The sequence below is a fragment of the Aethalodelphis obliquidens genome, unplaced genomic scaffold (genome assembly GCF_003676395.1).
Source record: "Aethalodelphis obliquidens isolate GAN/ISIS:26980383/991018 unplaced genomic scaffold, ASM367639v1 scaffold97, whole genome shotgun sequence".
Classification (NCBI taxonomy): Eukaryota; Metazoa; Chordata; class Mammalia; order Artiodactyla; family Delphinidae; genus Aethalodelphis; species Aethalodelphis obliquidens.
In genome coordinates, this window is record NW_020838041.1 from 2954046 (window position 1) to 2979207 (window position 25162).

Here is a 25162-nt window from a genome sequence, read left to right on the forward strand (position 1 = left end):
CTCTCAATGGGCGCCTGTGTTCTGGTGGGGGCGGGGTGACCCCCGCCTCCTCGCTCTCCTCTCGCCGCCGCAGGATGTCCCGGGCTGGACTGGGGCAGAGGAGGTCCCGCACGGGGAAGGTCAGGGTTGGCCGCTGCGCCTGAGCACTCGGAGGTGGCACCAGGATCCGGGCTTCTGGGGGCCGGGACGCCGATTGGGCCGAGGCAGGGGGCGGGCCCGGCCGGCCGCAGCGCCCAGCAGCCACTGGTCCCGGGGGGGACTTGGAAGGAGGAGCCCGCTCGGGGCGTGTCCTGGGCGTGTCCTGGGCGGAGCCCGGACGGGCGGGGCGCGGGGGCAGGGTCAGCGCAGACCGGCCGAGCCCCGCCCAGAGTAGGCGGAGAGGAGCCGGCGGGCGCGCTGGCCCCGCGGAGCTGGGCGGCCGGCGTCGTCCTGCGCGCCCCGCGCCGCTCCCCGCGCCCCGCCATGCCGCCCGCCGGGCTCCGCGGGGCCGCGCCGCTCGCCGCGATCGCGCTCCTGGTGCTGGGGGCGCCCCTGGGTAAGGGCCGGGGGCCGGGGGCGCGGGAGAGGTCTCTGCGCGCGGTCCCGGAGACCCTGGGAGAGCCCGCGCCCCGGAGACCCTGGGGGAGTCCGCGCCCCGGCGTTGCGGGGTCCGCGGGAGGGGAGGGCGGCGGGTGCCGGGCGTGGGGCCGACCCCAGGGGCCGCTCCGGGCAGAGGCCTCTGGGCGCAGGGACCAGGGTGGAGCTCCGGGGAGTGGGAGTGGGGCTGGGCGGCCACTGGGTACCCCCGTCCGTGCCCGCAGCGCTGGCCGGCGAGGACTGCCTGTGGTACCTGGACCGGAATGGCTCCTGGCATCCGGGCTTCAACTGCGAGTTCTTCACCTTCTGCTGCGGGACCTGCTACCATCGGTACTGCTGTCGGGACCTGACCTTGCTTATCACCGAGAGGCAGCAGAAGCACTGCCTGGCCTTCAGGTGGGCTCCGGCCCCTTCCCTCCTTGTCCGCCTCCACATTCTTCGCCCACACCCAGGGCTCCGGCTTGGGCACGAAGCGGGGCTGTAGCGCCGGGGCTGGGGAGTTCCAGGAGGGGCCGGCTAGTTACCGTCATGTGGTCACCGCCGGCTGGGCCGAGCCCTCCCCTCGCTCCGGGCCTGCGCACCCGGGCGCAGTGGAGCTCTGGCCGGGAGGTGGGAGACGGGGTCTGATTCCCAGGTCTTCTGCTCACCAGCTGCATGATCTTGGGGAGGACGTCCCGGGTGGGTCACTGTTTCCTCTCCATGAAAAGGGGGGGACACAATGAGTGGTTTTCAAACTTCTTATTGGAGGGGACGCTGACATATAGAACAGGTGTAGGGGGACTGTGATTAAAGAGGGATCTGAGAACACAGCTCTGGATCACTTCCCAGGGGACTTTCAGGGCTCCCGTGCTGGAGTCTAACCAGTTAAGTCATGGACGGGGGCACACACTCCACAACTCCGCCGGCCACTCTCTGACCGGCAGGCTGCCTGGCCTTCCGGGAAGTGTGGTCCCCTAAGATCTACCCACACCAGTCGGGCACAGCCCCACCAGGAGACCCACATCTCGGTTTGTGGTGGCCCCCTGCTGGCCAGGGGTCCGAGCCCAGTGTTACTGTCGGCATGGTGAGGATCCCGCCCTGGAGGTTGGAAGGTGAGGGGACCTGTTCTTTGTCTAAGTCCCAAGACCATAGCGGGCATCGCCTCCGCCGTGATCCTCTTCGTGGCCGTGGTTGCCACCACCATCTGCTGCTTCCTCTGTTCCTGCTGCTACCTGTACCGCCGGCGCCAGCAGCTGCAGAGCCCATTTGAAGGTGCGTCCATGTGGGACGGGCCAGGGGAGCCTGAGCCGGGCCAGGCTGAGACCCACGGTGGGCACCAGAGGTCAAGGGGGTGAGGTTGTGCAGCAGCGTGTGCTTCCAGACACACACTTGCCAGCATGTAACCCCGGAAACAGGAGCGTTCAGGGGCCTGTGTGAACGCTGGACTGGTATGCACGAAGGCGCCTGCACCGCTTGCCGGCATGCGCGTGTGCGCCCTGGGCTTGTGCGTGCTGTTGGCTCGTAGGAAGCACTTGGGGTGGGGCCTGGAGCGTGAACATCATCGGTGCGCTCCGTGCGTGCTCGAGGACGTGTGCCTGACTTGGCGTGTGACTGGTGGGCGTGGGAACGGTGACTCCCGCCCGGGGCGGGGGGGAATCAGTGTGGGGGGACCCCCGTTGGGGGCAGCTCTGCTAGGCTGCAAGAGTCCAGCCCCACAGCGGCCATCTCCTTGCCCAGGTAAGACGTTCCCCAGGCCGTGCTCTCTGGCCCAGGAGGTCTCTGAAACCCCCTGAGGGAGCAAACTGCTGAACCCAGACTGACCAGCGGGGACCACCCGCAGGCTCCCTGCTGGACTCTGGCCGAGCAGGGTCTGGGAGCAGAGGCGGCAGGGCCTCCCGGGCCGGAGGAGGTGGCTTCCCATGGAGGCAGGGCTCTGAATACTGGTCCTTGGCCCCCAACTAGGCCAGGAGATCCCAATGACAGGCATCCCAGTGCAGCCGGTGTACCCGTACCCCCAGGACCCCAAAGCTGGCCCTGCAGCCCCACAGCCTGGCTTCATGTACCCACCTAGTGGTCCTGCACCCCAGTATCCACTCTACCCGGCGGGGCCCCCTGTCTACAACCCTGCAGGTAAGTGAGCCCTTTGCTCCCACCTGCCCGCCCCCGCCCCCTCACAACCCGAGTCCTTCTCCCAGACCTGCAGGCTGCCTCGGCCCCGTGGGTCCTGTGTGGCCCTGCGGTCAGGGGCTCCCTTGCGCCCTCCCGTGCCGCCGTGACCCTCACCCTGTCTCCTTGGCTTGCAGCTCCTCCCCCATATATGCCACCCCAGCCCTCCTACCCGGGAGCCTGAGCAACCAGCTGCGTCTCTGCCGTCCCTCAGGGATGCCCCCTCCTGAACCTTCATGCGGCCCTGGGGGTGGGCAGGGTCCTCTGCTTGCCAGGCCCCAGACCAAGCCACACCCTGAGACCTTCTGGGAGCAGAGCCCCAGGGAGAGCAACAGGAGCTGAGCTGGAACTTGGCCGTGAATGAGGGGTGGGTGGGGAGGGCCTGGGATGCGTGGACTATTTTTATCCGGGGCGGGGGAAGGACAGGAAAGCCTGGGTCACAGCCCCTGCTTTCTTTTAGTCCCTTCTCCTCCCAGGACGCCAGCCGGGAAGGCTGGGCCGCTCCTGTTTGCCCGCCGTGGGCTGAGGGGGGCTCCACCGGCCGTGGGCAGAAGCCCTCCTGCTGGCGCCCCCACGGGCCGTGCCCCGGCTGCTGGATTAAAGCTGTAATGACATGTCATGTGGGTTGTGTCATTGGGCCACGCACAACTTCCTGGCTCTGCCGGCAGCCCCACAGCCCCGAAGCAGGGGAGGGCGGGTGCCAGGGCTGGAGCACAGGCAGAAGCCCCCAGGCTGAGGGCTCCTCGGGCTGGTTCCCAGAGCCGGGGAGGCGAATCTTGCCACTGCGGGGAAGAGGGTGCTCGTTGGTTGGTTACAGATTCCCCACGAGGGGCCGGCGAGTGAGGCACCACCGCCGCACAAGGGCCCCTGCCCCCATTCGGTACACTTGGACTCACACTCGGGCCCTGCCCCCGTCGAACCTGGGTGTGTCTGTGTCTCCCGAGGTTGCCAGGTCTCAGCTTCCTTATCTGTAGAATGCAGATGCTGCCTCGGGGCTGTCCTGAGGGTGAACCGCGTACAGGAAGCTTGGTCAGGTCTGCCCTTCTCCATCAGAGGAGGCAGCCCGGGCAGGTGCCGTCAGCTGCCTTGGAGCACCAGGGGAGCCCAAGGCACAAGGCCCCCAGGCCCAATTCTGTGTCTCTACTGGGCCAGGCAGGTCCCCTCCCCCGCCTCCCCTGACCTCCCCTCTTGAAGACGTAGGCCAGTTTTTAATTCAAGTGGGAAAAGTGCCAACTCAGCTTGGGAAGCCACCCAATCCGCCATCTCCCCCTTACCAAGCCCCTCGGCTCAGCCCCCTCCCCTCCCTCCGCGGTCCTCCAGCCCCACTGCAACCTGCTTGCCCTTCGGTTTCCTCAGGCCTCTGGGCCCCGGCAGCCTCGTCTGGATGGCCATTTTGCTAACCATGCCCGGGGCCCACTGGAGGCTCTCGTCACACAGCCCAGGCGGGGAGCTCCTGGGCCAGCCGCTTTGGGGCCAGGGTCAGACCTCTGTCCCTGGACCTGACCCAGATGGAGGGGAAGCTAGGGCTGCTGGGGCCAGAGCTGGGACCACAACTGCAAGTCCACCTTTTCCTTGAGGATGGGGCAGAGAGGCGGGAGGGGCCGCGAGTGTCCTGGCTTCCGGTCGCAGGTTCTGCCATCATACGCTGGGAGAGGCAGTCACCAGGTCACTCCAAGGTTTGGACCGTCCTCCTCTCCTGAAGCTGGGAGGTGGAGGAGGTTTGCAGGATAAGATTTCTGAGTTTCCCTAAGAAATGAAGTGCAAATGAAGCAAGGCCCTGCTGGTCAGAACTAATTATCCTTATGTCAACAGCCTGGGGCCAATTAAAAATTGCTCTGTAGTCTGGGAGGGGAGTCAAGTTTATCCCAGTCAGAGCTGCCTCCTGGGACGCTGCCCCCAACACTTCCAGTCAATTAACTCTACAGAGAATTCTCAGAGAAGGGGCGACCGTGACCAGAGTGCAGCTTCCACACGTGGGGAGCAGAGAGGAGGGCCCCCTCACGTTCTCTAGTTTTTAAAACAAGACAGCACCCTGTCTCCAAAAGTGCCACGTCCTCTGTGGCCCAGCTCCTCACCTGGGGACGGGGCACGGCTGCCCCTGCAGCAGCACCCCGGAAAACCGGCAGACACCCTACAACGTGGGGGGTGGGGGTGGGAGGAGCCGTGATCCTCAGGGATCGAGCGAAAGTGCGGTCCTGCTAGCCTCGGAGGGACCGGCGGGGACCCTGAGGGGAGGTCTGGGAAGCCGAGATGGGGAAGGGTGGCATCTTACACGAAGCCCGCCGGCCTGCGCTGTGGGCGCAGCGGGGAATGCTGTGATGCTGGGCAAAGCCCAGCGCAGGCAGACAGGGAGAGGGCTAGGGCCCAGGTACTTGGAATACAGTCAGGCCAGGAGCCAGAGGTCAGCAGGAAAGGGGAGCGCTGGTGGGGCAAGGGGAAAGCTGGAGGGCGGGTGGGATAAAGGAGGGGGTGAGGGCTGCAGAAGGGGGCCGAGGGGTGGGGGGAAGGTGCGTGGCCAGGTAGGGCAGGTAGAGCACGGGCAAGGCTGCTGAGGGGGACCCTCCCCAGGCCAGCAGCCTGTCCCCCTCCCCCACCCTCCCCAGCAGGCAGCTGGCACACGCCTAGCCAGGCTGGGTGATCTTGGTGGGTGACCCGCGTTCGGATCTTATGCTCCTTACAGAAGCCACCTGAGTGGCCTTGGTCCTGACGCCCGGCCTGGGCCTCCTACGACAGGAAGTGGGCCGAATAGCCCTGCAGGCCCGGTGCCTCCAGGGCCTGGGCCCCAGCTTGTACACACAGCCCCCAGGCCCGGCGAGGGGACGGGGAGGGGATGGGGGCGGGGGGCACTTTTCCTGCGGGCAGGGCCTGGGGCCAGAGTCTCAGATGGACCCCTGGACGGGGTGGGGGAGAGAGTGCGGCGGCCGGAGGGCCCTGGGGGAGCCTCCTGGCTCAAGTCGGCAGGAAACCTGGGTTTGAATCCGGATCCATCAGCTGTCAGGTCGTTTGCCCCGCCTTGCAACCCCTCCCCTCAATTCAGCTGATCCCAGAGCACCCGCACCCCGAGGACTCTCCCGATCGCCCCCCCCCACCCCGACCCCAGGCCTCCCAGCAGTTGGGCCTCGCCAGGTCCAGCTGTCCACCCTCCGGGCTCGGAACGCTGCGCGGCAGAAGGCCCGGGGCCGCGCTGTCCGCCAGGTGGCGCTGCGCCCCCACCCCAGGCTCGAAGGGGATGACGTCATCGGCCTGCGGAGGCCACAGCGGAGCGGAGAGGGGGGAGGGGGAGGGCGGTGCCCCTGGCGGCCCAGGAACAGCAGAAGCTGATTTTCTGTCGGCTAATCTTGACTTAAGTGTGTCACGCCCTAAAGCGACGGGTCCAGCTGGAGCTCTAAGATCTGGACCCTGGCGGGCGGGGTCGCTTAGGCCACCTGAGCCCCTTCACCTGCCCTTGTCGGTGCCGGGAGGGGGCGTCACCAGGAGCAGCTCGGGGCGGAGCTCGGGATCCTGATGAGCTGAGTGGTCGCGGCCCGTGTCACACTCTCTGGGCCAGGCTTTGTCTGCGACGCGGAGGTGACGTTGGTCCGGCTCACAGAGCCGCAGCCTCGGCCCGCAGACTTGCTGCGCTTAGCTTGGGGGCGGCAGTGTGTCCCCCTCCGGCCCGGCCTCGGTTGGGTTTCTGGGGGACAGGCGCGTGGGTGGGGGGAGGGGGCAGGATGCGCCCTGGGATCTGAGCTCTCTGCTTCCGGGACCAGGCTGCGCTCTGTTTCTGGCCAGACCTAGCTCAGGGGTCCCGCTTCGGCGCAGGGACGCCCCACCTCCGCCCTGCAGACGGCAAGCTGCAAGAAAGCCTACATCTGACCCACACCCAGGTGGCAGTTCCACAGCGACAGGGGTGCAGCTCCTTTAGCCGATCAAACCAGAGAGATGCCTTTGCCTTTGCTATATCGGGGATGGAGGGCGTGGGGGCACCCACGGTGCGGGCACTGCTCCCCAGTGGCCTGGGGCTGCTGGGAGGAGATGGCTGGAGACCGCGGTTAGGAAGAGTCGCGAAGGAGCATCCAGAACGCGCCTAACATAGTCATCCCAGCGCCCTGCGCTGCCCTCTGCTTGCCACCCCGACGGCGGCTCTGCCCAGTGACCCCAGGGCCTGGACAGCGGGTCAGCGGGAGCCCCCCCCCCCCGTCTGAGTCTTTCCCTCATGCTCTGCTTTCTGCGGATGGGAGCTTGTGTGTGGCAACCTGGGGAGGCATGGCAGGGAACCTGAGTTTCTGGAGCCCTCCAGGGAGCCCAGGTGAGTATCGGGACCCTCGGGACAGCACAGAGGTGAGCACAGCCAAGCACAGCTAAAGGCTCGTATATCATCAAAATCTTATGGAAAACCAGATACACAGCTATTTATACAGCAGCAGGTGGGAGTGAGGAAATGTCTGCTTTGGCATCAAACCTTCAGGTCCAGCTGCTGTCTGTCCTCTCCTCATGTCTGGAGCCCACTCCCCCCAGGCTCGCGGCCCCTGCCATGTCCTCTGATTAGCTGGGAGGGGCTTGGGGGTGTCCTCAGCCCCTCCTCCCTCTTCTCTGGGCCCTTGGCCCTCCAGTCTTCCAGGCTTGCCCCACACAGAGAGCCAGCAGCCCAGCGGCCTTGCCCCAAGGGCTCCTCAGAGGCCTGAATCCTGGCCCTAGCGGGGCAGTGGGGCCGGGCGGGTCACGTGGTCCCTGGGAGACATCGTTCCTGGATCCTAGGACTTTGGCAGCTTGCCAGCCGCATGGGCCCCAGGCGTGCTGTCTTCTCGGTCACGTGCTGAAAGGACTCTTCTTGTCCAGAAACCTCAGCTCCAGGTATGAGACATTTGTGGAGAGCCTCAGAGACAAGAAAAGGAAAGCAAGGAGAGAAGGCATCCTTCCCGGAGCTGGCCCAGGCCTCCAGCTCTCCCACGGCAGGGCAGGGACGTCCAGGGCAGGTCAGCCGGCGTGGCGGGCGGGGTCTGTGCGGCCCTGGGAAGCGGGGCCTGGGCAGGCGTGGCGTCGCGGATGGCGCCTGCAGCCCGGTCCTACTGCAGCAGCTTGGGCACCTCCACCTGTCCGGGCAGAGCAGAGTCGGTTTAGAGGAGGGAACCCAGCGGGGGCCTCTGGAATCCCTCTCACTTCCTTTCCTGCTGGGCTCACAAAGAGATAAAGTGTGGACAGAGGGAGCCCTTCCCCTTTTCTGTGAAAACCGGATGTCAGCGAATGACCCTGGAGTTACAGTCGAGGTTGTGCAGTGTCTCAGGAGTGACCGTGTAGGGGTGGGGTCAGCCGGGCAGAGGACCGAGACGCTACCACCCAGGGAGGCCGAGCCTTGAGAAGCAGGGTCTCCAGGGACGGAGTGCTTCCCAAAGACCTTTGGGATAAACTGACCTGTAGGACTTGGCTGGTCCTGAGAGGGAATTAGGAAAACAAAGACCATTTGGGTTTGGGGAATGGGGGGAGGGAGGAAGGGTCTGAAGCTTCTTCTCCATTTCTGGGAGAAACGGGTTTCACTGCTGGGTGAGGGGCTAAAGGGGGCCCCCCCGAGAGGAAGGCCAGACTCCCTCGCGGGCAAGGCGAGGCGGCCAGCCTGGGGCAGAGGGCGGTGGGATGAGCCAGCCCCCTCCCGGCCCCGCGCTGCGCGGCGCTGCGGCTGAGCGCACCCACTCACCTTCTTGAGCTGCTTCAGGTTGCTAGAGCGGATGGCGGCCAGCAGCTGGTCCCGGGAGTTCTTCTCCTGGGCTGGGAGGACCTTGTCGCCCATCTTCCGCTGGGTGGCCGGCGAGAGCGAGTTCTTCAGGTTCTCCATGAGGAGCGGCGGGGCCAGGGGCGGCGGCGGGGGCGGGGGCGCGGCCGGGGCGCCCCCTTTCCCCGGGGAGGTCCTGGGAGCGGCCCTGGGGGACGACTGCGGGGAGGGTCTGGGGGAGCCCCGGGCGGGGGCCCCGGCGCGGGGCACCTCCAGCAGCGCCTCGGCCCCGCGGGCCTCCCGCTCCTGCCGGCGCTCCTGCAGCCGCTTCTGCCGCTGCCGGTCCATGTTGCGGCTGAGCAGGCTGGTGACGGTCATGCGGGGCCCGGCCAGCTCGAAGTGGTAGCCCAGTTTGAGCAGCGTGGTGTTCTCCTTGAGCAGCTTGGCCATCTCCATCTCGGTCTTGCCGCCGCAGATGTGGCGCTGATTGTGGAAGCGGAGCTCGGTCAGCGAGCTGTTCTGCAGGAGGGCCCGGAAGATGGCCAGGATGCCCTTGCCGGTGATGCGGTTGGAGTCCAGGTTCAGGCTGGTGATGGTCTTGTTGGCCTTCAGCATGATGGCGATGGCGAACGCCACGTGGTCGTCCGCCCGCGTGTTGGCCAAGGCGAAGACCTTGACGGCCGTGTTGAACTCCAGCGCCTCGGCGAAGCGCACCAGGATCTCGGTGGTGATGCAGTCCGAGTTGTTCACGTTGAGCTCGGTGACCTCCGGGTCGTTGCTCTTCACCCGCTCCAGGGGCTCATCAAAGACGCTGGGGGCCGCCTCCTCCTCAGCCTGGGCGGGCCCGTCGGCGGGCTCGGTGGGGTCTCCAGGGGCTGATCTCTCTGGCGCCGGGCTCTTGGTCTCTTCGCGGGGGGCCTCTGCGCGGCGGGGCTCCTCTTTTCTGGCCTTCTCGTCCTCCGGCCTGGCACCCCTGTCCCTGCTCCCTCTCTCCACCTCCTGGCCCTCCTTCCGGGCGTCCGTGTCCTTCCTCTGCCCCTTCACCTTCTCGGCCCCCTCTCTCTGGCTTGCTTCCTTCTTCTCCTCTACCTTCTTCCCCTCTCCCTTCTTCCCCTTGTCTCCGCTCGCACTGCCCTGCTTCTCCTCGTCCTTCCTGGGGGCTGCCGTCCCCTCCTGCGCCCGCCCCTCCTTCCCGGCCTCCTTCTTGTCCACCGCAGCCCTGACCCGGCCCTTCTCGAGGCCCCTGATGAGCTTCTCCTCCTTGGGCCTCTCTGAGCCTTTGCTTTCAGCTTCGTCCTTGTCTCTTGAGAAGCTTTTCTTCAAACCGCCCCTCTTTGGCTCCTTCCCCAGGTCTGAGTCCCGTCTGGGGCCCAGGGGCTTTTTGCTGGCATCTCTGCCCCTTTCCTCTCCCTTCTTGGCATCTGTCTTGGTCTCCACTTGCTTGTCCTCCTAAGAATTCAGGAAAGAAAAATAAACATGAAGAGCTGGCTACGGAGGCAGAGGAATGAGCCTGGGGACAGCGTGGGGTCACGTATGGAGCCGCCTGGAGCCCCCGGACAGCCTCCGTTGAGGCCGCCGTGCGGGGCCCTGGGGTCACGCGCAGAGACCGAGCTGACATCGGACTCACAGAACGTCAGGGTCGTGAGGCCCCAAAGGGAATTCCTGGACGGCTGTGGCCCTTCCTCCCCAGAGGCTCTCAGACCCTGAAGCGCCCCCCTCTGTCGTGGGTGACTGGGAAGGTGGACCCTGCTGAGCCTCGCTGGAACATTCCCTAGAACTGGTCGTGTCTTTGTTTAAAATTTTAGATTTTTGTCCGTATTGCGTTCTTCGTGTTAAATTTGATTTTTTACAGTATTCGTTACAACATTAGTTGTCTTGATCTCCGGGCTGCTGGGCTCCCCTTGCCTCCTGTGCTCCGGGCGGGAGCCTCAGGGCCTTGCCCTGGCTCCCAGCAGTAGGTCAGTGATTCTCAGATCCTGGGGTTTTTACAGCCGAGACCTTTTCAGAGGAAAACAAAGGTTGGAGGGACCCACAAAGGACTGCTTATGTTTTATGTCATCAGTTAGGAGTATTTGTAAATTCTGCCCACCATCCTCATCTCGTTGAAATAAGAAGGAGTCAACAATAACGAAGGAAGGTAGACGGAACAGAATAAAGGACATACCTTTGCATCAAATATATGTGGCTTTTTGAAAAGTCCACATTACTTCCCTTATTTTTTAGTAAGCACTTTGCTAAGGCCCAGCCCTCTCTGTGAGGAGCCCGGGACCCGCCAGGTCAGCTGACCTCGGGAGAGCGGGACCCACGCTGCAGCGGCGGGGGCCGTGGCGAGGATGCTGCGTGGAGCTAGAGGCTGGAGCGTGAATCCCGCACCTTATTCTGAGAGCCACGGGAGCAGCTGAATCGCCTAAGATGAGATATTAGATTGAACCCTGTCCAACTGTGACAGACCCCAGGGCAGCCGGGCCCCCAGGGACGCCCCGATGTCCTTCTGAAGGCTCTTAAAAGGAGGAGGCTGTGGCCCGAGCAGTGGGAGGTGTTCTGTCTCTCAGGAGCCAGGTGGCTGTGGGGACAGAAGCCCACTTGGCCCACGTGGCCCTTCCTCACATGCGTCCCGGAGGGAGTGGGGTGCCGGTTGGCCCTATGGAAACAGCGTGCACCTGGACCACAAACACGCCCTCGGGGACCAGCCCCAGGGCTCATTTAGCTCCGCTGCCAGAATGCCATCAGGCAGCCGCGGGGCACGGGGCCTGGTGAGCCAGGGCCTTGCAAGGCACCACTTCCCCCTCCTGCCTCGCAGGCCCAGCTCGGGGCTCGTGGGGCACAGAGCCCTCTCCCACTCACTCCAGCTCCCAGAACCGGGGTGACCCTTCAGAGCACCTTCCAGGGCTGGGCCAGGAGGGGTGGCGACCGTGCCTTGATTCGAAAGGGAGAGAGGAACTTGCAGATACGAAGCCAGTGAGGGGCCCGGTGGCTCAGCCCTTTTAGGACGTTTGTAAGAACCCACCCACCGTCTGGCCAGGGAGCCCCCCTCCCCCTGGGTTCAGAGTGGTTCCATCACAGATGCCGTCCCCTCGAGGAGCTGCGGGGGAGCTGGGGCCATGGCCCATCCCCCAGACGGAGGTCAGGCGCCCGGCCGTGCTCACGGCACACGGTCCCGCTGCCCTCTGCAGAGCTCCCATGCCGCTCGCAGGCCTGGCTTGGAGGGAAACTGGGGATCCAGAGGGATGATAGCTTAGCCAGCTTCAGCCAGCGTTCGCGAGAACCCAACTTCAGACCTGTCTCACTGGCGCCCCCGTGGGGCGGGGGGGGGGATGGGCAAAGGCATCACCCCCTGCTGCCCGCAGAACCTGCACCGCCCGCACCCAGCCTCTCAGGACTGTTTTCCAACATCCTAGCCCTCTCTCTGCCCCCGCGTTGTCTTCACCGGGATTCTCCCCCGACCTCACGCGCTCCCCGCACCGGCTCCTAGCGGACTGGGATGGGCCACGTGTCTGCTCTACAGGGGGGGCGCCATCCCTTTAAAAAGAACCTAATGAAAAACAGGCCGGGGGTGGGGGGGTGCGGGGTGGCGCTGAGTAATCATCGTTGCCTCCAAATAGCCAGGAATGAGTGGGGCTGGGGCCGAGAGCTCAGACGTTGCCTTAAAAGGAGAAGCAGCCCAGCGTCGTCCCAGGGCCGGGCTTCCGCGGAGCCGAGCTTCTCGGCACAGAGCACGCTGCCTCCTTGCTTGCGTGATGCGGACGCCAGGCCGACTTCTGCTGCTGGAACTGGGGCTGCATCCTGGTGACCTCTGGGGGTGACTCTGTGTTCCTGTCTCTAGGCCCCTCGACGAAGAGGGTTTAGGTCGAGTTGAACTAGGGACCTCCATGGAGCAAAGGTCTGAGGCCTCTGGATGACACTAAGCAGAGTTACCCTCTTCCTTTGGGAAAAGCTTTCGGGTCAGGGGCGGCCACAGGCGTGGTTAGGGACTTCCTCGTGGACGCAGGGGAGTGGAAAGGGTGACCTCGGAAAATCTCTAAGGACCTGTGACAGTGTCAGGGACCTGCCGTGAGTCCAGGGTCAGGGTCAGGGTCAGGGGAGGAAGCAGCTCCTGGCCCCCAGCTCCTCCAGCCCTTTTGGCCTCATGACTTTGCTCTGTACCTTCACGTGGTCAGGACCCAGGTGACGCGTCTTTGGCGGGTGTGGACGGCAGGATGCAGTGTCTTTCCCCACCTTGGGCCTTGCACCACTTCCCGGGGAAGTCTCGTCTGATTGGACAGGGGAGAGCATTTCCCACTTCCAGTGCCGAAGCAGGAGAGGAAAGGAAGTGCGTGCCTGTCAGGAAGTCCCTGAAAATGAGGACCCGCTCCCCGCCTGGTGTGCTGCACTGAGCCCCCGGCCCAGCGGTGCCCTGTGAGCTCACGCTGACTGCCACCAGGTCCTCTCTGTCCTTCCTGTGACCCATCATCTGAGGAAGAGTAATCCTGGCCCAAGGCATCTGCAAGGAGGGGTCGCAGGCCCCCAGAGGGCAGGTGGAGCCTGGGAAACGCCTCAGAAGGGGAGGGAGTGCAGAGCAGACCCGCTAGCCTGGGAGGGGGCGGAGCCGAGGGGCGGAGCCAAGGGGCAGGGGTGTGGCCACCGCCTGGAGTTTAGGTGCATTTGCTCCTTCCCCAGGGCAAGAGCAGGGTGATGCCCATCCAGATGGTTCTGTGTCCCCAGGGCTGCGTGGCGAAGCCCCTGAAGGTCTGTGTCCGGTGCATCCGGGCTGCGGGCAGGAACGCGCTGCCAGAACTCTCTCCCCAGACTTCACTGCAGTTCTGGGGGCGCTGACAGCCTCAAGGGTGTGGAGCGGAGCCCCTTAGAAGACAGCATGTCCCCTGGCTGGGGCTGCTTCTTTTTCCTCCCTGGTCAAGGTTCCATTTCCCGGGAAAGCATCAGGGGGCGTGTCCTGCTCCCGTGCTCAGAGCGCCCCCCCAAACACCTCTCCTTCCTGTCCTGCACCTGCACTCCCCACCAGCCCCTCCGTGTCTCACAGCCCAGCTCGCAACCCCCTGCTTCTCCCCTGAAGCCGGCTGGCTGAGGGCTGGGGCCCTGGCCCCCACTCTCTCCAGGCACCTGGTGACCTCTGGTGTCAGGCACAGCAGCTGTCAGGGCCGTCTGTCTACAAGGGAGGGCAGGGAGGAGACGGCCATGGGCTGGGGGCGCCCGAAGTTCCCCTGGGAGGGCAGCTCCCTTACAGGGCTGGCGGGCGTGAGGGCAGCACAGGGGCAGGGCCAGGGTTCACGGGGGCCCGGAGAGCTCACTCCCTCCAGCCTCCTGCTGCACGGAGGGCCAGCTCTCTCACTGTTTTCCACCAAGAAGAAAGAGTCTAGATTCTCCCAACAAGAAGTTTCAGCAGAGTCCATTGCCTTTGGGGGGAAGCGGTATTCCTGGGGCTGGCAGTCCTGGGAGGGACGGCGGTGCCCGTTTCCCTTGGTGGTTCGCGGGCAGGAGCCCCTACTGAGGCTTAGGCCAGCTCACTGGACTGAGCTGCAGGTCTGTAACAACTGATCATCCCCTAGAAGGCTACCGGTTCCCTCCAGGGCTGTCGGGAAAATTCTGCCTATAGTTGCATGGGCGTTCATTGGCTTTGCAGGCAGCTTGCAGGAAACTGAGACCCAGAGGGCGGCTTGGAGCTGGGGGAGGGGGAGGGGGCACGGAAGGAGGGGGCATAGGACTTTGACACCCCTTGGTTAACATTCCCGGAAACATACTTTTTGGGGTGTTCAGGGCTCATACAGACACTAAGCTCCTGCCCATAACTGGTGTCTGGTTAGTCCCCTGAGAACGGGGGCTGGGAGTGGAATTCCCATTGCTGGGCTGGGGTCTGGGCCCCTCACTGTGAGGGCAGCACCGTGGCTTCTCGCACTCTCTGAGGCCCAGGACGCTGCTCCCAGCTCTGCAGCTCCCAACACAAGGCCTGCAAGTGGGCAGTGCCTGTCGGGACGACGGCCATGCCAGGCGAGGACACGCTCAGGGCCCTCCGTGCTCCCAGTCTGGAGCCCCATGGGTGGATAGGGTTAGCACCAGTCTGCACCCGCGAACACAACAAGCTGTGCTGGAGGCTGTGCCCCTCGACCCCCAAAAGAAAGCCTCCTGCCTGCTCAGGACGCCCGGGGACGTGTGTGCCTGGTGGGCCCTGAGCCCAGGGGCCAAGGTCAAGAGGTTAAGAGGAGCCACCCCTGATACCCAGGCTCCAGCCCATCCTGGGGACCGCACACCAGGGACGGCGAGGCACCCACTGTCCTGCCCAGTGAGGAAACCAGTCATTTCCCAGCTTTGGCCGCGTCTGGAGCGGGCACCGCGGCCCCCGCCCCTCCCGGAACGCTCAGCCCCAGTGCGATGCTCTGCAGGGCTGTCATCGTCCCCATTTCACACAGGAAGAAACTGAAACCCAAGGCCGCACAGCTACCCCCGAGGAGGCTGGGCCTCCAGTTCTGGGGTCTGAACCGTTTTCTCCACAGCCCACTGTCCTGGGTTTCACTGAAACGCTGTGCTGAGGGCTTGCCTTGAGCCGGCCCTCCCGTTACTCCTGACTGTCCATCCGTCCATCCATCCAAGCAGGCAGAGGGATCTGAGCTCCGGGCTTAGCAGGAGGAAGCTTGGGGACGTGGGAGTGAGGGCCTCACCCGCGATGACCTTCCCTGGTGTCTCACGGGCTGCCTTTCGCTGTCCCTACACGCCTTTATCACATCGTCAGAGTATCTTGGAAACAAACACGGAAAACCCACCGCCGTTGGACAGTGTGTGGAAGGGGAGCACGTGGGCCGGCGGCCAGTGCTAACGTTTTCCTGGCTCTGCGGACGGCGTATCGGGGGAAGTGAGAGGCTGGAGGCCAAGCTCAGATCTCCTGGGCTCTTCACTGCCCTTCCTGCCGTCCGAGGAGTGGGTGCCACCGCCGCCAGGAGCTCCTGGCAAGGCACGTGGAGCACACCTGACGTTCGTCCCCTGGGTGCCCGGTCGTTGGCACACACAGAGGGACAGCTCTGCACCGGGCTGGGGGAGGATGCAGGTGACCCCGCGTCCCCTGGAAAGACGGCGCAGGCTCTGCCTTCCAGCAGGGCCAGCGGGGGCCACTTCTACGTTCCCCACAGCCTCTCCTGAGGAGGCCAAGCCCCAGCCGGGGCCCAGAGGCCCTCGGGGAGTCTGCTTAGGCTCCCAGCCTCGAGGATGCCCAGAGCTGGGGAGGGAGGTGGGAGCTGAGAGGCAGCAAGACCAGCCGGCCAGCACCAGGGCCTGCCCCCCAGGATGGCCCTTGAAGGAAGGCGGTAAACAGGGAGGCGGCCCTGGGGACCTAGGTGGGAGGCTCGGGGCGGGGGCCCCTGACAGCCACTTGATTCCACTTTTATGGCTTTACCCTCCACCTCTACCACTTTATCCCAAAGGACGGAGCAGCTGGGCAGAGGCTGCGTTTGCTTTTCCAAACCAGAGACCAGTTACCTTCAGGCTGAGACCTGACCCCCAAGACTGGCACCCATGGGCTAGTTTCCGACTGCTTTCCAGTGGCTTCCCTCTGGGCCACCACCTGGAACGTGGTCCTTCAGGACAAGGCTGGAGCCCCCCACTGACTACTCAGTTCTCACCCCGATCACCGCGGACCCTCTTGTTGCTGGGGAAGGTGCGTGGGTGAGAGTGAGACGAGGTCCTGCTAAATGGAGCGGTCACCTGCCGGACAGGGACCCTCGAAAAGCTCGAATTCAGAATTTCTTCCTTTTAAGGCTAACATCCCGTTATATGTGCAGACCACATCTCGTCTGGCACTCATCCTCGGATGGACCCTTGGGTTGCTTCCGCCTTTTGGCTGCGTGAATCAGCTGCTAAGCACGGCTGGGCAGGGGTGTGTCTTGAGTTCCCGCTTTCAATCCTTTTTTTAAAAAATCCTTTTCACATACTTCATTATTTATTTATTTTAAAAAATAGTCCTCAACTTTTAGGTTGTGCATTTTTTTTCTTTTTCTTTTAAATTAATCATTTACTTATTTATTTGGCTGTGTCGGGTCTTAGTTGCGGCAGGCGGGATTTTTGGTTGCGTCGCGTGTTGTGGCGCACAGACTTCTAATTGTGACCTACGGGTTCTAGAGCGCGGGCTCATTAGTTGCAGGGTGTGGGCTTAGCTGCCCCGCGGCATGTGGGATCTTAGTTACTCGACCAGGGATCGAACCTGCGTCCCCTGCATGGGAAGGCACAGCCTTAAGCACTGGACCGCCAGGGAAGTCCCCTTGCTTTCAATCCTTTTGGGTCTGTACCCAGAAACAGCATCCCTGGAGCGAAACCCAGGTTCTGGCTTCTCTACACCAGCTGCCTGGACTGCTTCACCACCCAACCCTCCTTGTACCGAGTGTGTCAATCACATCCTTACAAAATCCTCAACCGTGGTCACAGCCACCATGCAAGCCCCGGCCTGACTCTCGCCCACTGCATGTCTGTGCTGCTCCGCACCAAGGCTGCTAGACACACCGCCTCCTGAGCCCCAGCTCTGACGGCAGAATGCCCGGGTCCAGCCTTTGCTTTCACGTGAACTTGGGGACCACAGTCCTTCCTGGGCTGTCCAGTGGCTTCAACAAAGTTGCATGGAGCTCTAACAGTGCCCAGCGCACAGGAGCGCCCGGCAAAGTCAGGCGTCCTCATTGAGCGCATGTGCCAGTCTACAGCCCCTCCTGCTCTCCTTGCCCCTGACCCGCCCCACCCCCAGTCTCAGCAGACCGCCTCCTCCACGAACGTCCCCGGAATAAACAGAAACCAACTGCGGGAATCCTCCCTCCTCCTGTCCAGGGCTCCCCTGCCTGGGGCTCTGGCTCCCAGCCCCACGCCCTGCACCTCCGCCTCCCAGAACCCTAACCTCTTCCCCTTCCCTGGCCCCCTCCCATCGCCTTGTAAAAGTGCTCACACCTCTCCCAGCACCGGGACGACCAGACCCTGCCTCCAGCCCACCGCCCCGCCCAGGTGCCCTCTGCCTCTATCCTTTTACCCCAGGCTCCCCCAAAGAGTTCTTTTTAAATCCCTGTTCATCTCTGGATCCAACACAGTTTCGCCTCAACCCCCAACATTCCACGGAAATGTCTCACCCAGATCATCACTGACCTTGTTGCTAAATTGGATTTAGGTCTTTTATTCCTTATCTTGCTTAGTTGCTTGGAAAACATGTGACACTGTGGACCAGCCCTCCCCTCCCCCCTCGAGCCACCTCCTGGCCCTCTGGCAGCTCCTTCTCAGTCCCCAGGCCGTCCTCCTCTGCCTGCCCCTTAAACGTGGGTCTTTTCAAGGTTTTCCTTGAAGCCTCCTTCATTTGCTCTTTTAGACTCTCCCTGGGTCACCTCGTCCACTCTGATGGCATCAGTTGGGTTCTATGTCCTGGTGTCTCTTGAAGCTGTACTTCCGGGCCAGAACCCCCTACGGAGGTTCGGACCCTAGTAACCAACCGTCTAATGAACATCTCAGCTTACGAGCCCCAATGCACCCCCAAAACTCCTCTTCTCTCCCCGCCACCACACCTGCTCCATCTTGGTGGGTGGGTCCCCAAATCCATCCTGATGAGAAGGGGTGGTGTAGCATGTGGGGGGCGGCGTGGACCCCTCTGCCTCACTCATCCCTGCTCCCCTTCCCAAGAGATTCATCCTCCACGCTACCTTCTCCATCCTCACCAATGCTCCTCTGGCCCAGGCCCTGTCACCTCTCACCTGGGTCACTGCAGACCTTCTCACTGGCCTGCTCTCTGCCGGGACACTCTTCCCACAGCAGCATCGGGACCTTTCTGGAGTACAGATCTGCCAACTCACTCCCTTCCCTGAAACCTTCTGGTGGCTCCCCAGTCCCCCAGGGTAAGCCTTGACTCCCAAGACCTCACCCCAACTTGCATTCCTTCCCACCAGCCCCACCTTTGCCTTCGCCTTCGAGGGACCCAGACTGCGGGCTTTTGCGACGATGTTCTCACTGCTTGGAAAGCTTTTCCTCCTTTTTCCTGGTAAATTCTTACCCTAATTTTGAACCTTGAGGGATCTTAGCTTAGATCTTTAAATCAGCTGGGATTTATTTTGGAGTATGTTAGGAGGTAGCAATCTAACTTTTCCCCCAAACTAATGTCTGAGTTATCTAATGTCTGGATTACTTTTATGATAAGAAAAAAAAAGTTGTTGCAGAAAAAGAAAAGGAAAGAAAATTGTCTTTAGATATTTCAGTTTCATAGCAAAAAAAAGGAAAAAGAAAAACAAAACAAAAAACCAAAGCCCCTCAGGTCAGAAGCAGCTAGGAGAGACGGATAGGGACAGACATGGGCGTTGATTCCCCATCACGCAGCCCAGCGGCACTGTGCCAGGACCCACCACGGAGCCTGACCCTTGCCCGGCCTCGTTCCAGCAACTATGAGGTCAGCGCAGTGATAAATATGAGGGCTGCTCAGAGGGCAGGGGGGCTCAGGCGCTGCCTCCCACCCAGTGTAAACAGTTCATCTTTACCTCCCGGGATGGGGGGTGCTTTGTGGACCCGGGACACGGGGCACTTTCTGCTGGCGTCCAGAGCGAGGCCAGGCCGCCTCTGTGTCCGCTTTGCCCTGTGCGTGGAGGGAAGGAGGCCAGCGTCTTCTGGGAAGCAGGTGACGTGGAGACTCGGTGGTCCAGCCCCTGCACTGAACACCTCACCAAACTCTGCCCCTTGGCAGCCTGAGGTCCTCGAGGGCAAAGACTGCGTGTGAAAGAGACGTGAAGTGCTGACCAGGGGAAGGACACCTGCCGGCGGGGACAGGGGAGACTCTGGGGCCCTTGCCCCCTCCTACGAGCTCCAAAAGCCACCCAAAGAAGGGAGGGGTCTGTCTGTGGTCACCGGCATTTCCCTGCGGGGAAGGGGGCGCCAGGTCAGGGGTGGTCGCGGCTGCACTGGGCCTGCCCTGGCCAGACCCCCGCGGGCGGTGTGAGGCTGGAAGGAAACACCTCCAGGGCAGAAGGAAGGGTGTCTGGTGGATCTCCTCTGCCCCGAAGGCTCAGCGGCAGTGTCTCTGTGGGCCTCAGGGGACCTGTCTCTGGCCGCTGGGTCTGGTGACTCAGGGTAGGAAGCTTGTAGCAAACCCCATTTTTGGAGAAACTGGGAAAGCACACGGCAGAAACAAACAAGTCGCTTTGGCCCTCTGCTGTCCGCCGGGCTCGGCTGCCCTGAGCGCCTGCAATTCGTCCCAGGCAGACGCAAGCCAGTGAGTCTGGAGAAGGCTGTAAAGGGCCGCTTAGATGTGAGCGTTGCCTCCTGTCCCTCCTGCCACCCCTGGGACCTCAGTGGGACCCAGGGAGTGAGCTGAGCCGTTTAATAATTTTTAAGTAGCTTGTCTCAATTTTAGTGCTTATAATTATTATAAGCGATCGTTTCCTTCGATTTTGACATTGCTTTGTCCCAGTTATCTAGGGTTCATATTCCACCTTTCTGTGGCAACTCAATTTTACATAGTATTTTGAAAGGTAATTGTAACGTCCCTGGGTCCCACTGAGGTCCCGGGGTGGCAGGAGGGACACGCCGTCCTCTTGCCCAGCTGTGAGAGGGGGCCTGGCTCTCCCACAGCTCCTCCCGCCTGTTCTGGACAGAGGCCTGGACCCTGCTCTGCCCCAGGCCCCGAGCTCGGCTCCAGGCTTCGAGTCACCATCTTGAAAGGCTTAATTCCTGGACGAGGGGCCTCACACTTCAGTTCTGCTCTGGGTCCTGAAGATTCTGGAGCCCGTGTCGGGCCGAATAGGGAAAGAGGAGGGAGGAGGCAGCGGCAGGCGCCACGTCCCCGGAGCGGACCTGGGACGGCAGCCCCACCTCCCTGCTCCCTCACCTGCCTTCCTGACACCTCAGCACCCTCGGCACCTCTGTGCTGGGGCCAAGCTGGTCCCCTGCCCGCCTCACTGCCCTCTCCAAGCCACCTGCACCTGCAGCCGGGGCCATCTCTCAGAAATGTCACCTGGTCAGTGGGGCCGGGCTTTTGGGATGAGCCCCAGACCCCTGAGCAGGCCCACAGGTCCTCGTGACGTGGCCGCTGCCCGCGGCTGTGCCCCGCCCCCTCCTGCCCGCACTCCGGTCACCGTGCAGGACACACGGCCTGGCTGCCTTCGAGGTGCTGTTCATGCCGCCCAGTGTCCTGTCCCCCCCCCGCCTGCCTGACTGTCCTCCTCCCCCCAACTTCTCCTCCTCTGCCTCATTCTTCTTTTTTTTAATTAAAAAATTTTTTTAATATTTATTTTTATTTACTTGGCTGCATCAGGTCTCAGTGGCGACACTCGGGATCTTTGTTGCGGCACGCGGGCTCAGTAGTTGCGGCACGCGGGCTCAGTAGTTGCGGCACGCGGGCTCAGTAGTTGCGGCACGCGGGCTCAGTAGTTGCGGCACGCGGGATCTTAGTTCCCTGACCAGGGATGGAACCCGCGTCCCCTGCATTGGAAGGTGGATTCTTAACCACTGGACCGCCAGGGAAGTCCCCTCCTCCTTCTTTTTAACTTTGTTTTTGGGGAAACTTCAACGGTTCATAAAACTAGAGCACAATGACCTCCTGGCAGCTCAATCATCACTGTCTGCCCCCCTGTGTTTCTCTCACCCTCACATTATTTCAGGGCAAATCCCAGGTATATCGCTTCATGCACAAACAAATCAGTGTGTATCTCTAAAAGATGGCAACTTCTGAGAAAGAGAGCTACGACACTGTTCTCTTACCTAAAAGGTTAATAATAGTTAATTCCTCGGAATGGACCATTAACATGCAGCCCAGGCCCTGGGCCGGGAGCCCCTCTCGGGTGGCTGCCCTGTAGCCCTCTCTGCGCTGTCCTGGGACTAGATGGTGAGCGGCTTGAGGGCAGGACCGGCCCTTTATTTCTGTCCCCGGCATCTGGCCTGGCCCAGTGCTTTGCATGTAACAAATGTTTGCTGGGATGGAATGAAATATTTCAACCCTACCTATGATGTCCCTACCACGTAGGTTCCAGGGACTGAGAGCTCAGTTCTTCCTGAGGAAGCCAAGCCTTTTTTTTTTTTTTTTGAAGCTGACTCTATGGCAGGAAGCCCTCTGGCTCCACCCCCAGGGTCCCACGGAACAAGGTCCCCTCCACCTGTCATACTGAGCCCGTCATCCCAGTCTGACCAGAACTTTGTGGATCCTGGTTCCGCTGTTTCCAAGTTCGCACTCCCTCTGGGCCTCAGGTAATCCACAGGTCTGGTGGGTGTGCCTCCCAGACCCCCATGCCCGCAGGACAGGGCAGAACGGATGACAGCCCTACTGGCCTCGGGGACCCCCCACGTTCCAGGCCCCCTGTGCCACCGTGAGGGGTCTCCCGATGCCTCTGGACGGATGGGACCACGGGGATGAGGGACTGCTGGCTCCAGTGCCACCTCCCCCGCTGCTGACTCTTCCTGCAGATTGTACCCCAGGAAAATGCCACACCCGAGCCTCCATCCCCCAGGCCTTGGGCACCTGCAGGTTGTTCTGGAAAGTTCCCTCTTTCATGCTGCGGGGTCGTCACGACTCCCAGAGGCAGCTCCCTTCCCGCAGTTGAGGTCAGGGAGCTGCAAGGGAGCTGGGACCCCCTTGTAGTAGAGTGAAAAGGCTGGGTCTTCCCGTTTGAAACACACTGGTGGGGGAGGGTCAGAGCCGGAGACCAGCCTGAGCACTGAGCTGAGCCTTTAAGCCCCAGGACAGCTGGGAGGTGGGTCTAGTCCTTCCACTGCAGGGGGAGAAGTCGAGATCTAGCTGCGGGGGCGGGGGGACTTCCCTGGTGGCGCAGTGGGTAAGACTCCGCGCTCCCAGTGCAGGGGGCCCAGGTTCGATCCCCGGTCAGGGAACTAGATCCGACATGCTGCAACTAAGAGTTCACATGCCACAACTAAGGTGCCCGTGCGCTGCAACTAAAGAGGTGGCGGGCCGCAGCTAAGGAGCCCACGAGCCGCAACTAAGGAGCCCACGAGCCGCAGCTAAGGAGCCCGCCTGCTGCAACTAAGACCCGGTACAACCAAATAAATACATAAATATTAAAAAGAAAAAAGTCTAGTGGGGGGAGGCAGCGAAGACGATGTCAAACCCTTACATCAGGGAGGCCAAGCCCCTCCCCCAGTACAGGACCCTGTGTCTATGCAGTGGAGGCCGGGCCAGGAGGACATGGGACTGAAGCGTCATCCCAGGGGGCCTCCTTCAGAGGGCTCAACTGGGACAGGAGACAGGCAAGGACTCTCTCAGCGCGAGGGTCAAAACGGGCAAAGCACGGGACTTGTTGGGCACGGGGTGGAGGGGCTGAGACCAGAACCTTGCCCTGGGGCCAGATCACTCCAGACGCCAGAGTTCACGCATGGGCCTCACATGATGGGCAACGGAAACACACACTTTTAGGCAGGAAACTGACGGTCAGGTTGTATTTGGAGAGACAGCTCTGGCAGGACGTGATGGGACCCCAGACCGAGGCTGACAGCGCCCGCCTTGAGGTGAATTCTATGCTCATTTCTGGGGGACAGTTCATAAGATTTGGTTAAGTGGGGAAAGCCCCAGGACTTCCAGCTCGGTTGACAGGAGAGATGGTGATGCTTTAAAACCATGACGCGGAGGGTGGAGGGAAGGCGGGTGGGAAGTGGGGTGACGGCGGTTTGGGCCCGAGGAGCTGGCGTTAGTTAAGACCGACGGCTCAGGAGAGAGACCTGCGCTTGAGACGCACATCTGGGAGTGGCAGGTGTGCAAGCACCAGTGAAACCACAAGAATAAATACGGCAGGTCTGGAGAAGGAGGGTTAGGAAGACGGAAGGGATTTGAGGAAATCGCCACATTATTTCATGAAATAAACCCGTGTCCTCTGAGGTTAGCAAGACCCCAGTGAGATATACACCTCACACCAGCTAGGGTGGCTATGATTAAAAACAAGATAAAAACGTCAGATAATAGCTGGTGTCAGCGAGGATGTGGAGAAACTGGAACTTTCATACACTGCTGGCGGGAATGTAAGATGGTGCAGCCGCCTTGGAAAAGCCTGGCGGTTCCTGAAACAGCTGAACACAGTTACCCTGTGACCCAGCAGTTCCACCCCTAGGTCATATATATACCCAAGGTAAGTGAAAACGTGTCCACACAAAAACTTACACACGCATGTTCACCGCAGCATTATTCATAACGGGCAAAATGCGGAAACAACCCGGATACCCATCAGCTGCTGTGGTGTAACCATAAAAATTAATATTATTCAGCCATAACGCTAATGAAGTACCACGCTCCAACGGGGATGAACCTTGAAAGCACGATACGTAGAAGGAGCAGAGCCCAGAGGCCCCGTGCTGTACGGTTCCACGCACATGAGACGCCAGCACAGGCGCACCCAGAGAGACAGAAGGCAGATGAGCGGTCGCCAGCGTCTGGGGGGGCGGGGGCGGGACCTGGGGAGGAGCTGCTCGTGGGTGCGGGGTGTACTTTGCGGCAGATGGAAACATCCTGGAATTAGATAGTAGGACTGGTGGCACAACTTTGTGAATTACTAAAAGAACCACTGAACTGCACACTTTAAAACGTTGAAGTTCATGGTATGTGAATTCTATCTCAACGAAAAATGGGAAGATAATTAAAAGAGACCTTGCTCTTTATCACACGATGATGGGAGGTTATACTGAACAAAATCTTATTGTACGTACCGTGTTTATCTTCTCTTGCTTTAATTTCTAAAGGATAAAGATTCAATAAAGAACTGAAACTATAAAACGAACCTATGTGCCTGGGACCATCAATGGAACACCGTATTAGACCAGCCCCACCCAATGGAAACATCATGGGAGTTATACCAGCAATTTTAAATGGTCTAGTAGCCACGTTAATACAAAGGAAAAAGAAACAAGTGAAATGAATTTTAATAATGTGTTTGTTGAAGTTTCAGTGCCCTTGAATTAGAAGGGGCTGAGTCACTAACCCTGCAGACTGAATGTATAAGCACTGACTGAACTTGACCTTGAACCCATCACATCCTTCTGTTTCCCAGCGTCCCAAGAATATGCTCACGTGTGCACGCACACATGTGCACACACACCCAACGCCACGTCAGACTTCCCTCTGTGAAGATATGCATTTGGGACACACACAGGAAGGGTTGACGACATGATTTCCTAATAAATCCTGTGTTTTTTTTAAATAAAAAATACACGTTTGGAGCCCATCTGAAAATGATTTCCACATGTGATCAATGTAAAATTACCAGTGAGCTACTTCATTCTTCCCGATAGGTCTGGGGCGTCTGTGTGACTCACACTTGGCTCCCAGCGGCCACACCTCCAGCTCGGCAGCCCCGTGTGGAGGGGTCCCCGTGCCGGATCCCGAGTGACTGCACTTCCCGTGTGGGCCGTTTGCTTCCCTCTGTTTATGCCCATTTGTGACGAGCAATAAGTGCCCTAAATAGTAAGGGCTCCTGTGATCCACAAAGACCCTTAGTGACCCAGCGTCCCGGGAGGGGGCGAGTGGAGAGACCACGGCCTCCACCGCAGCGGCTGCAGGACCTGGGCTGGAGGGGTGCGGGGTGGCGATTCCGGGGCCGCAGGCTGGGTGAGCGAGCCCTGGGTCTGCATCAGGGAGAAGCCATCCTGGGACCACCGAGGGCAGGGTGGGCCGAGCCAGCTCCCGCCCCTGAGCGCAGAGGGCTTCCAGGCGTAGCACCTGCCCCAGGCGGGTGCACGGCAGGCATCCGCCACTCAAGGGGGTGCTCAGAAAGGAGGCTGAGAGACAGACTCTTTTTCTGTGAGCATGAAGTCAGAAGGAGGTGTTCGAGAGCG

General features: G+C 61.4%; 2 protein-coding genes across 3 annotated transcripts in view; one reads left to right on the forward strand and one right to left on the reverse strand.

The window, feature by feature from the left end:
* The first annotated feature begins 372 nt into the window (after window positions 1-372).
* SHISA4 (shisa family member 4) lies at window positions 373-3340 on the forward strand. Of its 2 annotated transcripts, none has more exons than XM_027095974.1 (5): window positions 373-535; window positions 801-972; window positions 1694-1827; window positions 2518-2685; window positions 3182-3340. In XM_027095974.1, the coding sequence occupies exons 1-5, from the start codon at window positions 463-465 to the stop codon at window positions 3328-3330; spliced, it is 696 nt and encodes a 231-aa protein (XP_026951775.1). In that variant the 5' UTR covers window positions 373-462; the 3' UTR covers window positions 3331-3340. The 2 variants fall into 2 exon arrangements, with proteins under 2 accessions (XP_026951775.1, XP_026951776.1); XM_027095975.1 differs by having other exon boundaries at window positions 378-535; window positions 2859-3315.
* Window positions 3341-7056: 3716 nt separating this feature from the next.
* The window catches only part of LMOD1 (leiomodin 1), a 32156-nt gene continuing 14050 nt past the window's right edge, over window positions 7057-25162 (reverse strand). Inside the window, exons 2-3 of the mRNA XM_027095973.1 lie at window positions 8393-9856; window positions 7057-7793 (exon numbers count right to left, since the gene is read on the reverse strand). Coding sequence (XP_026951774.1) covers window positions 7767-7793; window positions 8393-9856 — 1491 coding nt within the window. The 3' untranslated portion in view covers window positions 7057-7766. The remainder of the gene's footprint in view (window positions 7794-8392; window positions 9857-25162) is intronic.

What these genes read in the sequence shown, in the direction of transcription:
- SHISA4 (XM_027095974.1), top strand. Translation starts at nt 463, where the DNA reads ATGCCGCCCGCCGGGCTCCGCGGGGCCGCGCCGCTCGCCGCGATCGCG. An exon ending in AAGCACTGCCTGGCCTTCAG is followed by an intron (nt 973 to 1,693) that starts GTGGGCTCCGGC and finishes TCTTTGTCTAAG; the next exon opens with TCCCAAGACCATAGCGGGCA. An exon ending in GCTGCAGAGCCCATTTGAAG is followed by an intron (nt 1,828 to 2,517) that starts GTGCGTCCATGT and finishes GCCCCCAACTAG; the next exon opens with GCCAGGAGATCCCAATGACA.